This window comes from Hydra viridissima, unplaced genomic scaffold (assembly GCF_058129835.1).
Source record: "Hydra viridissima isolate aposymbiotic clone 2 unplaced genomic scaffold, HvirCarnegie_v1 scaffold_19, whole genome shotgun sequence".
Lineage (NCBI taxonomy): Eukaryota > Metazoa > Cnidaria > Hydrozoa > Anthoathecata > Hydridae > Hydra > Hydra viridissima.
Genome location: NW_028324318.1, coordinates 384,121 through 398,604, shown reverse-complemented (window position 1 = coordinate 398,604; position 14,484 = coordinate 384,121). Strand labels below are relative to the sequence as shown.

General features: G+C 26.9%; 1 protein-coding gene across 1 annotated transcript in view; it reads right to left on the bottom strand.

Moving 5' to 3' along the window:
- Positions 1-14,484, bottom strand: part of LOC149876508 (uncharacterized) — a 96,857-nt gene that overhangs the window by 18,103 nt on the left and 64,270 nt on the right. The window contains exon 2 of the mRNA XM_090075168.1: positions 2,487-2,567. Coding sequence (XP_089931294.1) covers positions 2,487-2,564 — 78 coding nt within the window. The 5' untranslated portion in view covers positions 2,565-2,567. The remainder of the gene's footprint in view (positions 1-2,486; positions 2,568-14,484) is intronic.

Here is a 14,484-nt window from a genome sequence, read left to right as displayed (position 1 = left end):
TGAAGTTGTTTTGGTCAAGGCATACTTGTCAACTAATTCTGAAACTTGGAAATCTGATGATATGAGTTGTGAAGAAAAATGGGTCCTGATGGTTAAACATTTTGGGGAAAAGGGCATTTCAGTAGCAAATTTTTTGCTAGTTTCTACTGTGAAAAGTTTGCTTTTTTGTAAGTTAAATATTGATCTCAATTGCTCACAGTTCTATGAAAAGATAAAAAATGACCAGTTGTTCCTTAAAAAAGTACACTCTAGTGAAAAATATGATTGGTTTAAAAGCAAAGAAAAGAAATAATTCTTGTAGTCATTACAAAAATGTAAAATAAAGCTGGTTTTTAATGTTGTATTTTTTGTCATTTTCACATTTAGTGTGACGAGCTTTTGTCCTGATTTAGACTTTCTGCTTATTTATATTTGTCCTGATTTCACAGGTTAAAAAAGACATGATGTCCTAATTTTTCTAAAATTTCATATGATAGCCCTTTTTATATAACGTTTTTTATGGTTATTATGTTATTTTAATGATATTGTTATTATCTTTTTACTCTATATGCTATGTGTAAAATTGATTTTGATTAGTTATCAATTATACTTAAAGAATATAGGTTAATATAATAATTGTTCATGATGATGTGTTTTTAAAAGATATGTGGCTATTAAAAAAGCCGTTTAGTTTAACAATTACAGAGGATATTGCGGGACACACAAGAAAGAAATGTTGAGAATATAGGGACATTTTTAAACTGTTGGCGCCACATAAATTCGTGAGGATGGGAAGTGAACAAATCTTCGTTTATACGGAACTGTTGCCGCAATTTACGATAAGATTTAAAACAAGTTTTACCTGATATTTGTGTATGTTATACATGAATATATGGTATAGTAATTTAAAATCAAGCGCGCTGCACTACTTTTATTTTATCAACTTCAAAAGTTTATTTCGTTTTTAAAATCACTCATCCGTGCATCTATTAATCTATTTAAACGCATTTCTTTACTCTCCACCGTATTTTTTAAAAGCAAAAATGTAAAATTATTTTAGGCCGCTTCACTGTAGATTTACCGAATACTGGCCCACTCTCTTTTTAATTTTCGGAAACATATGTCGACATTTTTGGGGTTATATTCAGGCTTATTTTTATCCAAATAATCTCAAACATGTTTAATAATGTTCAAATCTGGACTTTGTCTTGCTGTAGAATGAACTTTTTACTAATTAGTCTCGTTCCAGATGGTATTGCACGATGTCTTAAAATTTCTGTATATTGTTCTCCTGTCAGTTTGCCATCAATTCTGCTTAAATCACCAACTCCAGATAATAAAATACAACCCCAAACTAAAACAGAACCTCCCCCATGCTTGATTGTTGGATGTAGACAATCAGGGCAATAAGCCTCTCCAACCCTTCTTCTTACACACTGCCGTCTTCTGCTACCGAACAATTCAAATTTTGATTTTTCTGTTTATAGTACACGGTTTAACATTTTTTTGCGTCCAATTATTATGCGGTTTTGCATATATAAGTCTTTTTTCTTTATTTCGACGACGTAGTAAAGGCTTTCGAACTGCAACACACCCTCTTAACTCAGCTCTTAGCAAATTTCGTCGAATGCAAGATGAGGAAGCTTTGGTCTCAGTAGCAGCTTGATTGCCTTTGGCCAGTTTACTGGAGGTTTTTTTCCAATTTCGCAGAAACACTTTTTTTAAATACTTTATGTCATATTTTTTAAGCTTTTGAGGTCTTCCACTTTAAGTTTTATCCTCAAGAGATCTCGAGCTTTAAAATTTTTTTATAATTTCTCTAATGGCTGTCCTTGAATATTTTGTTTTTCGGACAACTTGTTGTTGAGAATCTTTCATCAAGGAATCCTACATAAAGGAGGATCATTTTTTTTACATTTTAGTAGTGGAACTTTACCCATTTCAGCACTTTAATAATAAACAAAATAATACAAAAAAAAAACAAAAAAGCTTTTATTAAAATAAGTTTTGCTCTTGGAAAAACAAAAAATGATAGTAAACACACAAAGTGTAAAAAACATCTTTGTAAACTGTACAATCATCTTATATGAAGTCTTCACAGCAATTAATAAACAAAAATTCAAGACGAAACCAAATTAAACGAGCTGATACGAATTGGGTTTAGGTCAGCATATTATAAAAATAAACACTTTAGATATCTAAATACAACAAACTATTTAATTTTTGATGATTATTGCTTTAGTTTGTTAAAATAGTGTATAGTAGTGTTTAAAATAAGACATTGTTTTGTTTAAAAAAATATTCAGAAGCTATTATTCAAAATATGTTAAAAAAACATAAGTTTTAATAAGTGGGCTAAACCTTATTCACAGTACTGTTAATCATAGTCTAGATAAAATATTTTTAAACAAATAAACTTATAACCAAATATTATGCAAATATATAAAAATAATAAATGCAAACAAAAATCCTTTAAACTTACATTTTAAGATCAAGTAATAATATACCTTTCCAACGTTTTGAAGACTAACAGTGGTCTGTCGAGGACTCAATGATTCAGAGAAATTTCTAGAAACTTGTGCCATTTTCTATGTAAAACAGTACATATAAATACTTGTAAAAAAACCTGATTCATTTATTACTTAAAATTCAGTTGTTTTAAGTCATTGTAATTTTTAAAAAATAAAACAATAGTTTCAAAAAAGTCTGGCTTTTTTGGAACAAAAGCTAGTTTAGATATCTTAATTTTAACTTTTAGGAAATACTAAGTATAACAACCTTTGCATCTTATAAATTAGTTATGCAACATATGAATATATATCCATGTGCATTTATTATGGATATGGATATATATATATATATATATATATATATATATATATATATATATATATATATATATACGTATATATGTAAAATTAATATATGTATATATATATGTAAATATTATATGAGTTATATATGTATGAATTATATATACATATATATGTATATATAATTCATACATATATAACTCGCATGTATAAAAACTTATATATATATACATATATAAATATATGTATAATTAATACATCGCGAGGTTAGAATAATTCTATATATATATATATACATATATAAATATATGTATAATTAATACATCGCGAGGTTAAAACAAAATAATTATTATTTTGTTCTATCTCCAATTTTAAAAGTTAGAAGAAAATGAGTTATTTATTTTAGTTAATAATAATAACTTTTAAAATACGCATTTTTTTAAATTTTTTTTTCTAAATAAATGGCTTAAACATAAATTATTTAAATCATAAGTTATTATTTCTTTAAAAATAAAAGCTAAAACTTTAAACAATTTTTACTTCAGAAAAAATCAAAAACTTTCTCCCAACATTTAAACTTGGAGATAGAACAAAATAATTCTAACCTCGCGACATGTATATATATATATGTAAATTATATACGAGTTATATATGTATGAATTATATATACATATATATATGTATATATATTTCATATATATATAACTCGTATATATATAAACTTACATATATACATATATAAATATATATATACATATATGTATATACATATATATACTCGTTTTCATAGCTTCCGTCTTAACAAATAATTTAAATGTTCGTTGAATAAAAAAAACGTTGAGCATTCTCAAGAAAAGCAAATTGTTCCCTGATATAGCTTTCCGTTCCTCGCAGATGCAATTCGTTCTTTATTCCGACGTAAATTTGTTCATTTGATTCCAAGAATTCTTAAGTCGTTCCAAGAATTCCCAAACTGTTCCTCGGAAATTACAAATTGTTCCTTTCAGTTTGCAAATTGATCCTTTGACTAAACAAATCGTTCCTTATTTCAAAAATCCGGATTATTATTGTTATTGTTATTACTATTATTATGTTTGTTATTATTATTACTATTGTTATTATTATCATAATTATTACCATTATCATTAATATTATTTTGTTTTTATTATTAGTTTTTTTTATTAATATCATTGTTATTCTTATTATCATTGTTTTTGTTATTATTATTAGGGCGATTCCACGAAAACATAAACCATGGACAGAAAAAAAAATTTTTTTATAGATTTTCAAAATTTTTATATTTTTTGAAAGATTAAAATGCCAGTGTTTGATAATATGTAGATTTTAGTTGAAATCGAAAATAGAATAAACAATAGAATATAAGCTGAAGAGACAACATTTCGCATTCAATTTTTTTACAAAACCTTTCCTCTTAAACTAAAGTATTTTAAGTCTTGCTCGTTATAGAAAGTATCTTTTTAAATGTATTATACACTTCATTAATATATAATAATTATGTTCGCAAAGAATGTCTTACTAGTTCTAAGTCATTCATATATAAATCATGTTTCTATGATGCACACTTTATGTGTTCCATCTACCACCAAAAACAAACGAAACGCTTATTATTTCAAATTCAATAGATTTGTTAAGATAGTTAGGACGGTTTTCTTTGTTAATTTACGAAAGGTTATTTGTAATAAAAAATTCGCTTTTTAAATACTGTAATAATCAAATAAACTGTGGTGCCGGATGTAACATTCTTTAAGCGTATTACATGTCACACTTGCAAATTTTAATTTTTTGTTAGACATCATCACTCTATCTTCATTTCATAGAAACAAGGTATATTATTAAAATTTAAAATTTGTTAAGTACTTTCATTTTTAATTATTTTTTTGTTTATAGAGACCGATGGCAAAAGCTAACGAGGAAAAAAAGACGTAATTATTATGCAAAAGTATTAATGATAATATTAAGAACAATGTGGAGTGTTTCAGTTGATTGGCTATGAGACAATCAATTGATACACTCTACATTGTTCAGTCTCTAGGTAAAACTGTTAAACGTGCACAAATACCTCTTCCAAAATCTCTAAGAAAAAGAAAACAATTTCACTCAGTTATTGCAAAAGAGAGGGCTTCACTTTAAACAATTTAACACCAAAGCCAATATTCAAGAGAGCCCTTAGTGATGAAATTAAGGAGACAGTCATTTTATTTTGTTGCAGTGATGCTGTGTCGTCACTCAAACAAAATAAAATGAAAGTCTCTATCAAATCAAATGCCCGGAAAGAAATCTATCAAATGCTCTGAAAGAAAGAATGTGTAGTGATTAGAAAGAACTATAAGAAGGATTTGAAAACTAAAAGTAATATGCAAGCCAGTTATGTGCTCATATCACTTAATGAAGCTCATTGTCTTTATTTACAGACCCATGCTAGTGTATTCTTTGCCAAATCAAAATTTTGTGAGCTCAGATCACCTCATGTAAAAATTAATTAAAAAATACCACACAATGTGTGTGTTTGTATTAACCCTGAGAATGTCCGCCTTCTTCTTTCAGTGTTACAAGTATATTCTTAGCTTGGTGCATCAATTTCGGATTTTATACCCCAGATTACTCGTCATCAGACCGACAAGAAAAGTTGCGCAAATTTTTTTTGTGCAAACACAAATTAGACGATATGTTCTTGAAATAATCGATTTAGTGGTTAACTATATTCAATGGACATTATCTGGTAACAAATATAAAAGGGCAAAGACCATAGACGCGCCTTTCGCTGTGTTTTCGAAATTAAAAGACATGGTAAAACAGCTCTGTGTGGACACGTATGTAAAAAGGATACAGGCTTTGAAATTTAAACAAGGCAAACAAAACGCAAATGATTCAAAAGCTATTATCCAGCTTGACTTTGCTGAAAATTAGAACTTTGTTGAACAGGATGAGAGTCAGTGTGCTCATTGGACACATAAAGCAATTTTCACTTTGCACACATGGTTTCCAGGTGATTGAAAAGGGAGTGTCATTGTCTCAGATACATTTTTCCAAACATAAAATACTGTATTTGTATTCATGAACTACATATTGCAATATGTTTTAGAACATTCCCCAGGCCATTTTAATTAGAAATAATTATTCTCCAGTCTGACTCACTGGAAAAAATTATTTAATATTGACCACACATGGAATTTTTTTGCTTCAAGCGTTGGAAAAGGAAATTTTGACGGAATTGGGGGCATGGTCGAGAGATCAATATGGAAAGATCAAGAAACTAATTCAAAAATGCAGAATAGTTTTATCAAGTTGCTTAAATGAAATATCCAAACAATGAAATTCATTTTATACCCTAACAAGATATTGATGAAATGAATGACATCACTGATATTTTTTGAGATGGAATTGTCACTGTGCTTCAAACCGATCAATTCATTGTGTTATCCCAATTAAAAGGTTTGTCATAAAAGTTGGACAAGTGTCAGATACGTCACCGGGTTATTTCATCACACATCATCTGAAAAAAGACTTTGAAACTCATACAGTGCCAATCAATCAGAAATATCATCAGGTTTGTTCAGTTTAATTTTTACTCATGATTTAGTTTCTTTAACATTTGTATATAATGTTGTCTATGTATCGATGGCTACTTATTATGATTTTTTTTGTCAGGCTCACCCGAATACTGATTTCATTAGTCATGTGGAAGAAAGAGCTCTCAGCGTTTAAGAAGGCAATTTTGTAATTGTGTAATTGGAGTCAGTCTGGGTAAAAACAACGTTTAAAAAGGTTCTATGTTGGTTTGGTCATCCAAAGAGATAAACTAGCTGGATTTGATCCTGGGTGGCAGGTTAATCTTATCTCAGTATGTTTACACAATTTGTATATCCATAACAAAGTGATACTTCATCATACTTCTCTTCTGACTTAAAAAAAATACCGATATTGGTTAAGATGTAATGTTCTGTTCATCGCTTTGCAGTCGGTATTAGTTCGCATACGCTTGCATTTTATTAAAATTACAATACACCAAAGTAAAAATTGAATATTAGATGAACAAACTTTCAAGTTACATCCAGCATTTGTAAATTAAGGCTCGCTCTTTGTTAATAAATACACCAATCGAATCGAAAATTTAGGGATTTGTATTTTTCAGATTAATTATATTTTAGTAAAAAAAGAGAGAAAAAGGAATTCATAACAGATATACTTTAAGTAATACAGTTTAAGAAATATTAAGCCCGCCACCATGGATTGCCCGTCATTATTGTCATTATTATTTACGTAAGTAATATTTTTGTATAAGTAATAATATTTATATAAGTATTATTACTTATATAAGTATCATTATTTATATAACTACTATTATTTATATAACTATCATTATTTATATAACTATTATTATTTTTTGGTATTTTATTTTTTAGAAGGAAAATAAGGGTATGGATGTTATTTAAAGTTATACTAATGCTATTTCCATAAAATGGTTATTACTACTTTGAAATTATTACTACTTTGAAATTTCTGTAATGCTATTAACTATTATTGTTCTTTTTTAGAAAATTTAGAAAGTAAATTAAAATTTTGTGCCAACACTGACATGGTATGTCACATCTTATAGTATGTAAAGGTTAAATTTTGTTGTGAGGATTACAGTTCTTATGAAAAAAAAAAAAAAAAAAAGAAGGTAAAGAGTATTGTTTGTAAATATATATTTTGTATCTTTTTAAATTTTCTAGCATCATTTTTAAAATTTTTATTTGCACTCTTATAGCTGTTTTATCAATGTGTTTTTATAGTAATGTAAAGTGTTTTTTTATTGTTTGTGTATGTGTTGATATGTGTTATATGATTGTTTTAAAAATGTGTTTAAATATGTATATGAGGTATATATATTTAACCTTATATACATATTTAAACACATTTATTGTGTTTATAGTTGGTACATATGTTTATATTATGTTGTTTCCGTGTTTTCAAAGTGCTGTGACTTGGTAAACGTGTAGAGCAAGATTTGTCAACTTTGCCAGCCAAGTGATGTACTTTTAACAGAGGGTTACACGATATTGTTTAGTGTCAAGCTGTTTCTGCTTTAGGTCTTGCTGTTTTCAAGCCTTTATTATTAATAATTGTTCTAAAAATACATAATGTATTTTAATAACATTTTGCGTTAGTTGTTACTTATGTTTTGTTATATATGAATATTATCTTACTGAAGTTATATTATATACATATATTAACTTATGGTGTGTGTTGTTGCTCTGATTTTTTTTGTTATCTTTTGAGTTAATAGACATTTGGCTTAGCTTCATGTTTGTGTCTGTTATTAAAATTGTTAAATAGGTAATTTTGTTAAAAATCACTGCTTTTAATCATTTACTAAAAGCCAATACAAATTATTTTGCTATATATACAGTTTGTTTTATATCAATTTGATTTTTTGTCTTTAGCGCTGTTTACTACATGATTTTACTATAAATATTTTGGAATCATGATGTTCCAGCATAAATTGCTATAATCGCTATCAATCTCCCTTCACATAATGAAGTTGCAGTTGTATTTGTTGGTGTACTACCTGTTTCCAGGGAAGATGTTATTTACCCAAGAGGTCATCCTCTTAAAACTCTATCAAGCATGTCTGCCAACTTAGATCCTATGGTTTATCCTCTACTTTTTCCAAAGGGTGATGCTGGTTGGCATAATCAATTGGTTCACAACCCTGAGCGTGCTACATTGGTTAGAAATCATGTTACATTTTCTCTGTATTACAATATAAACTTTCAGTTAGACAATTTTTTTCTTCACTCTTTTATGGCAAAAAACTGTTTCAGCAATATGAAATTGATGCGTATGTTAAGATCAAAGGCCAGCGCCTTGCTCTCATCAGAAATAACCAAAACAAACTGAGAAGCAACCAGTATAATGTCTTACATGTGCATGTAAAGAATTAAATGCAATTGATAGGTTGTTAAAAGATATTTGCAGCAACAACTTTCCGTTCGGAGGAAAGATAATTCTTTTTGGTGGTGACTTAACGCAAATTCTGCCTGTTGTGAAAAGAGGACAACCAGCTGAGATAGTAGAATCGTGTATAAAATGTTCATTGAATTGGCAATTGGTACAGAAGTTTGCATGAACTGAAAATATGAGAGTACAAAATGGGGAAGGTGAATTTTCCCAATGGCTACTAAAACTTGGGAATGGAACAATACCTGTCAAAGAGGAGGATCCTTATAAAAGATGCATTAAAATACCAAATCAGTGAATTGTTAGAGAAAATAAATCGATTGTTGAAAAGATTTTCGGAGATGCTGATCAAAATGATTATTCTAAATGCGTGATTTTAACACCAACTAATGTTGATTCATTATCAATCAATGAAGAAGTGCTTGAATGTCTGCCAGGTGAGGTCAAAATTTATTTAAGTGCTGATCAAATTGATACTGATGACCTTAATGAAAGAAATGACTTTCCTGTTGAGTGTTTGAATAGTTTAACTCCTTCAGGTATGCCACCTCATTGTTTAAAATTGAAAATTGTTTGTGTAATAATGCTACTTAGAAATTTAGATCTCAAAGCTGGGTTATGCAATGGTACTCGAATGAAAGTTTGTGCTCTTCAAAATAATTATATTGATGCAGAGGTTTTGACAGGTGTTTCTGATGGTTAACGGGATTTTGTTTCTCAAGTTCAGTTGGCTCCATAAGGTTCTAATATACCTTTTGTTCTGTAACGTCTTGAGTTTCCTGTCAGATTAGCTTATTCAATGACAATTGATAAAAGTAAAACATTTAATAGAGTTGGGGTATATCTCAAAAAAACCAAGTTTCTCTCATGGTCAACAATATGTTGCATGTTCAAGAACGAGAGCATTTAATAGTTTGTTTTTCAAAATTAATAAACATCTCATTCAAGGTGTGGTAGGTGAAAAGTGTTACACAAATAATGTTATATTTTCTAATGTTCTTAACTTATAGTCTTAAGATTTTTATTTTGAAAATTTACTGTTTGTAAGTTGTGAGCACATTTTGTTTGTATAAATTTATTTATTATTTTAATATATATATACATATATATTTTATAGTTTTTGATAAATATATTTGTCATTTAATATTGTTATAAAATGTGTTTATATGTGTTAAATAAAACCATATTTGTTTATAGTTGTATATGTCTAAATTATATTGTTTCCATGTTTTCAAAGTGGTGTGATTTGGGAATATGTTGAGCATTATTGATAACCTTGCTAGCCAAGCGATGTATTTTTAGCAGAGGTGTGACTTGGCAGCATTTAGCGCCAGGCAGTGTTACTGCTTTAGAGCTAGGTTGTGTTGTGTGGCCTTTTTAATTATTCTGGAAACACAATGTCTGTTAACCTTGATCTTTAAATCTAGGGTGTTTTAATGTCCTAAGTTTGAAGTAATTGAATAACAAATATTGAATATAAAAACAAATATACCTTATGTATTTACTAAGTTATTTACTAGTATATGTTTAGTAAAAAAATAAATGTAGTTAACTTTAAATTGGTTTTCTAATTTTGACTTTCATATTTTAATTTGTTTTTTTATTTTCGCAGGATTTTAGGATCAAGAGTGTAAATAGTATATTGTTATGTGTTATTGTTGTGATGTTTTGTGTTCAAGTTCATTTTTAACAATAAACACCTTCATGTTGGTGTCTATTGTTAAAAATGAATGATAGGCAGTTTCATTATTGAAACTTACTGCTTTTATTTATTTACTTAAAGCCAAGACAACATTATGCTAAAAATGAAATTTATATCTTAATTTGATTTTTTTAAATATCTATATATATTAGTATTGTTAATCCTTTTGTACTTCGAAATAGATTTTATAGCTAAATTTTTGATAAATGTTTATATTAACTGCCATGTCAAAATAGGTTACTATAAATAGGTAAATCGATTTTCAGTTTTTATGTGGTGTTTTTTTTTTTTTGTGTTTTTTTTTGGTTTTTTGGTTGTTTTTTTTTTGTTATGGTATTATAATTCCTTTTTTTTTTCTTTAAGATTTACGATTGACGCATTTATACGATTTATAAAAAAAACCTGATTACCTTTTATTGTAAATTTTTGTCAGATAAAATGATATAAATATATGCAATTAGTTCAATTTTTAAAAATCTTCTCTATTTTATTTCTAATTATTTGATTTACGCAACTTTGGGGATCTTTTTAAATGGGGGGGGGGGGGGGTTATAATTGTAGTTTAGCGCATTTGTCAAATATCGAGTTACTTAAATTTTATAAGGTGTTAAACTAGTTAATTATCTTTTGAGGAAAGAAAAAATTCTTATATATATTAAAAAGAAAAAATTGTTATACATGTAAATCATTGTTTTACATTTTATTATTCTGGTAGAAGGTCTTCATCAAAAACTTGATAACTCTTAATAAAGATAAATGTATTCTCCTTACCACCATTAAGGCAAAAACGGGAAAGGGAGGTCTTTTATTAGTGTCAAATTATTGAAGAGAGTTAAATTTTGAGTAACAAAAGGAATTTTTAATATATGGTAGCAAATAACCGTTTACTAAAAATTATTGAAACAAAGAGGCCATATATAAAAATGGTCAGATTAGTGCCATAAATAACAATAGTCAAATGGTCAGATACTTTGAATAAATTTATTTAGTTGCGTGCATTTAACGACAATATCCTTTGTTAAAGAAACATGTATCAAGGGGATGCCAAAGAATTATTAATTCATGTAAAATTTACGTTCGCTTTATACAGTATGCGACAAAAGTGTTTACATGTTTTTGAAAAATATTCTTTTTTAAAATAAATGATTGAAACACATGTTTATACATCAATATATATATATACCAAAATAAAGGTAATTCATTGTAGTTTCATGTTTTGAGCCTGAATTTAAATGAATGAGAAGTGTTTATAGCAAATTATTTATTGAAACAAAATGTCAGATGTAAACAGTTTTGTCGCGATTTATACTATTATTAATTTTAATGCGAAATTAATACTTTGTGGCTATATTTTTAATTTGTTTAAATAAAACATATCTCAATTAGTAATAAACGGTTTATTTAAACTTAAAATTCGTAATGTAAACAACAGAAAAATTATAATTGAAAGAGTGAAAAAAGTGTCGAAAGAAATTGAAAATTTAGCTGTTCAGAAGCTTCAATCAGGATTGTCTCTTCGTGAGACAGGACGAGAACTTAATATATCTTATTGTTTAGTCTATAAAATTAAGAAGCGAAACGATATAGAGGAGAAATGCAACAAAAATGGACGCAAGAAAATTTTCACTACTCGAGATCAGAGAACAATTTCTAGATTAATCATGACAAATAAAGCAAAATCAGCACACGATGTAAAGAAACAATTAAATAATGCTCAAGGTACAGTGGTAAGTACTCGAACAGTGCAGAGAGAACTCAAGAGAATTGGATTCAAGGCAAAAAAGAAGACCAAGAAACCACTACTAACACCGAAATATCGTAAACAACGATTGGAATTTGCAAAGAAGTATGAAAACTGGACTTTTGCTGAGTGGAGTAAGGTGATTTGGACAGACGAAAGCAAGATTAACTTGATTGGCTCTGATGGCATTCGATATGTATGGAAAAAAGCTGGAGAAAGAATTTCTGATCGTGACTTTATTCCAACAGTAAAATATGGCGGCGGAAAGTTGTTATTTTGGGGATGTTTTTCTTCGTCTAGTGTTGGTAAAATCGTAAAAATTGACGGAATAATGGACGCGAAACATTATATTGACATTTTAAACAATGGCTATTTGCCTAGTTTACGAGCATGGCGAAAGCAAATTCGTTCGACACTTTTTATGCAAGACAATGATTCAAAGCACAAGGCAAAAATTACATTAGAATTCCTAAATTTGAAGAAATTTAAGATTCTAGAGTGGCCTTACACTGATATGACCTATTTCAGTTGTAAATTACTCAAATAATGTTAAATAATTGGTAAATTATTTTACCTCCGCATATTTTTTAATTTGAAGGCGTTTTTCTAAAAGGGCAATAGTTAAGGTTTTGCAACTTTAAATTGTGGAAAACAGCCACTATAAATTAACAGACTGACCATAACCCGTATTACGGGTTGCTTTTTTGCTAGTTTATATAAATATTATTATTTATATAAATATTATTATTTATATAAATATTATTATTTATATAAATATTATTATTTATATAAATATTATTATTTATATAAATATTATTATTTATATAAATATTATTATTAATATAAATATTATTATTTATGAAACTATTATTATTTATATAACTATTATTATTTATATAACTATTATTATTTATATAACTACTGTTATTTGAATAATTACTATTATTTATTTAATTATTAATATTATAAGTATTATTAATATTGCTAATATGAATACACTGTTGTTTTAATTATTATAATTATTATTACTATTATTATTATGATGATGATGATTATTATTATTATTAATATTATTATTATTATTATTATTATTATTATTATTATCATTATTATTATTATTATTATTATTATTATTATTATTATTATTATTATTATTATCATTATTATTATTTTTATTATTATTATTATTATTATTATTATTATTATTATTATTATTTTTATTATTATTATTATTATTATTATTATTATTATTATTATTATTATTATTATTATTATTATTATTATTATTATTATTATTATTATTATTATTATTATTATTATTATTATTATTATTATTATTATTATTATTATTATTATTATTATTATTATTATTATTATTATTATTATTATTATTATTATTATTATTATTATTATTATTATTATTATTATTAGGAAAAGTATCTTGATAATAAGTGGAATTGCCGTAAACGGGTGGATCTGTCAGTAAAACAGAATTTCTGTTAATATAAGTTTAGTATATCATCAATTACATATATTTTTCGTTAGATTTTAAGGTTTAAGGTTCATTTTTTTAAAGATTGATAAAATAGTTACTTCCACTAATTATTTTCGTTCCAAACTTAGCCTATTGATTCCTTTTATTAAACCCTTTTAAAAAGTTAAAAGATCGTGGTATTCCATCAAATATTTGTTAAGTTTTCCACTTTCTCTTTTTTCTCATTATTTCCACTTATTATTTTCATTTACGGTTTCTTCGCTTTGATTACGTTAAAATTGAATGACGTAAAAAAAGAATATGAGGTCACATAACAATGCGTTTTATTGTGTAAAAATCTTATACTTATGGAAACCAATCGTCTGATACATGGTTTCCTTAATCTTTTTCAAAATGTTTTTTTCAAATACATTCATTTTTACTAAATCTAATTTTAAAAAATGTTAAAAGCAGTAATACTTGCAGAAAAATAGCGATAAATAATGAAGTGAGACGACTAATATGTATGTTTATGGTTGTAACGGCTAATGACTGGGTGGAAGAGTGGGGAAAGTAACAGGACAGCTGATGCTATCGTTAAAATGTATCTTCTTAGAAAACCTTTTTTTTAAAGTGACCAATCATTTTTATATCATCAAACAAAAATAATATGAAAAGTTTATGACTTTGACAAAAGTTCACTTTACCCTAAACCAATCCTCCCAAGTTCAGTTTATAAGTGATATTACTGAATAGTATTACAAACAAATACAACTAAATGATAATCATGAAATTAGTTCAACGATATATG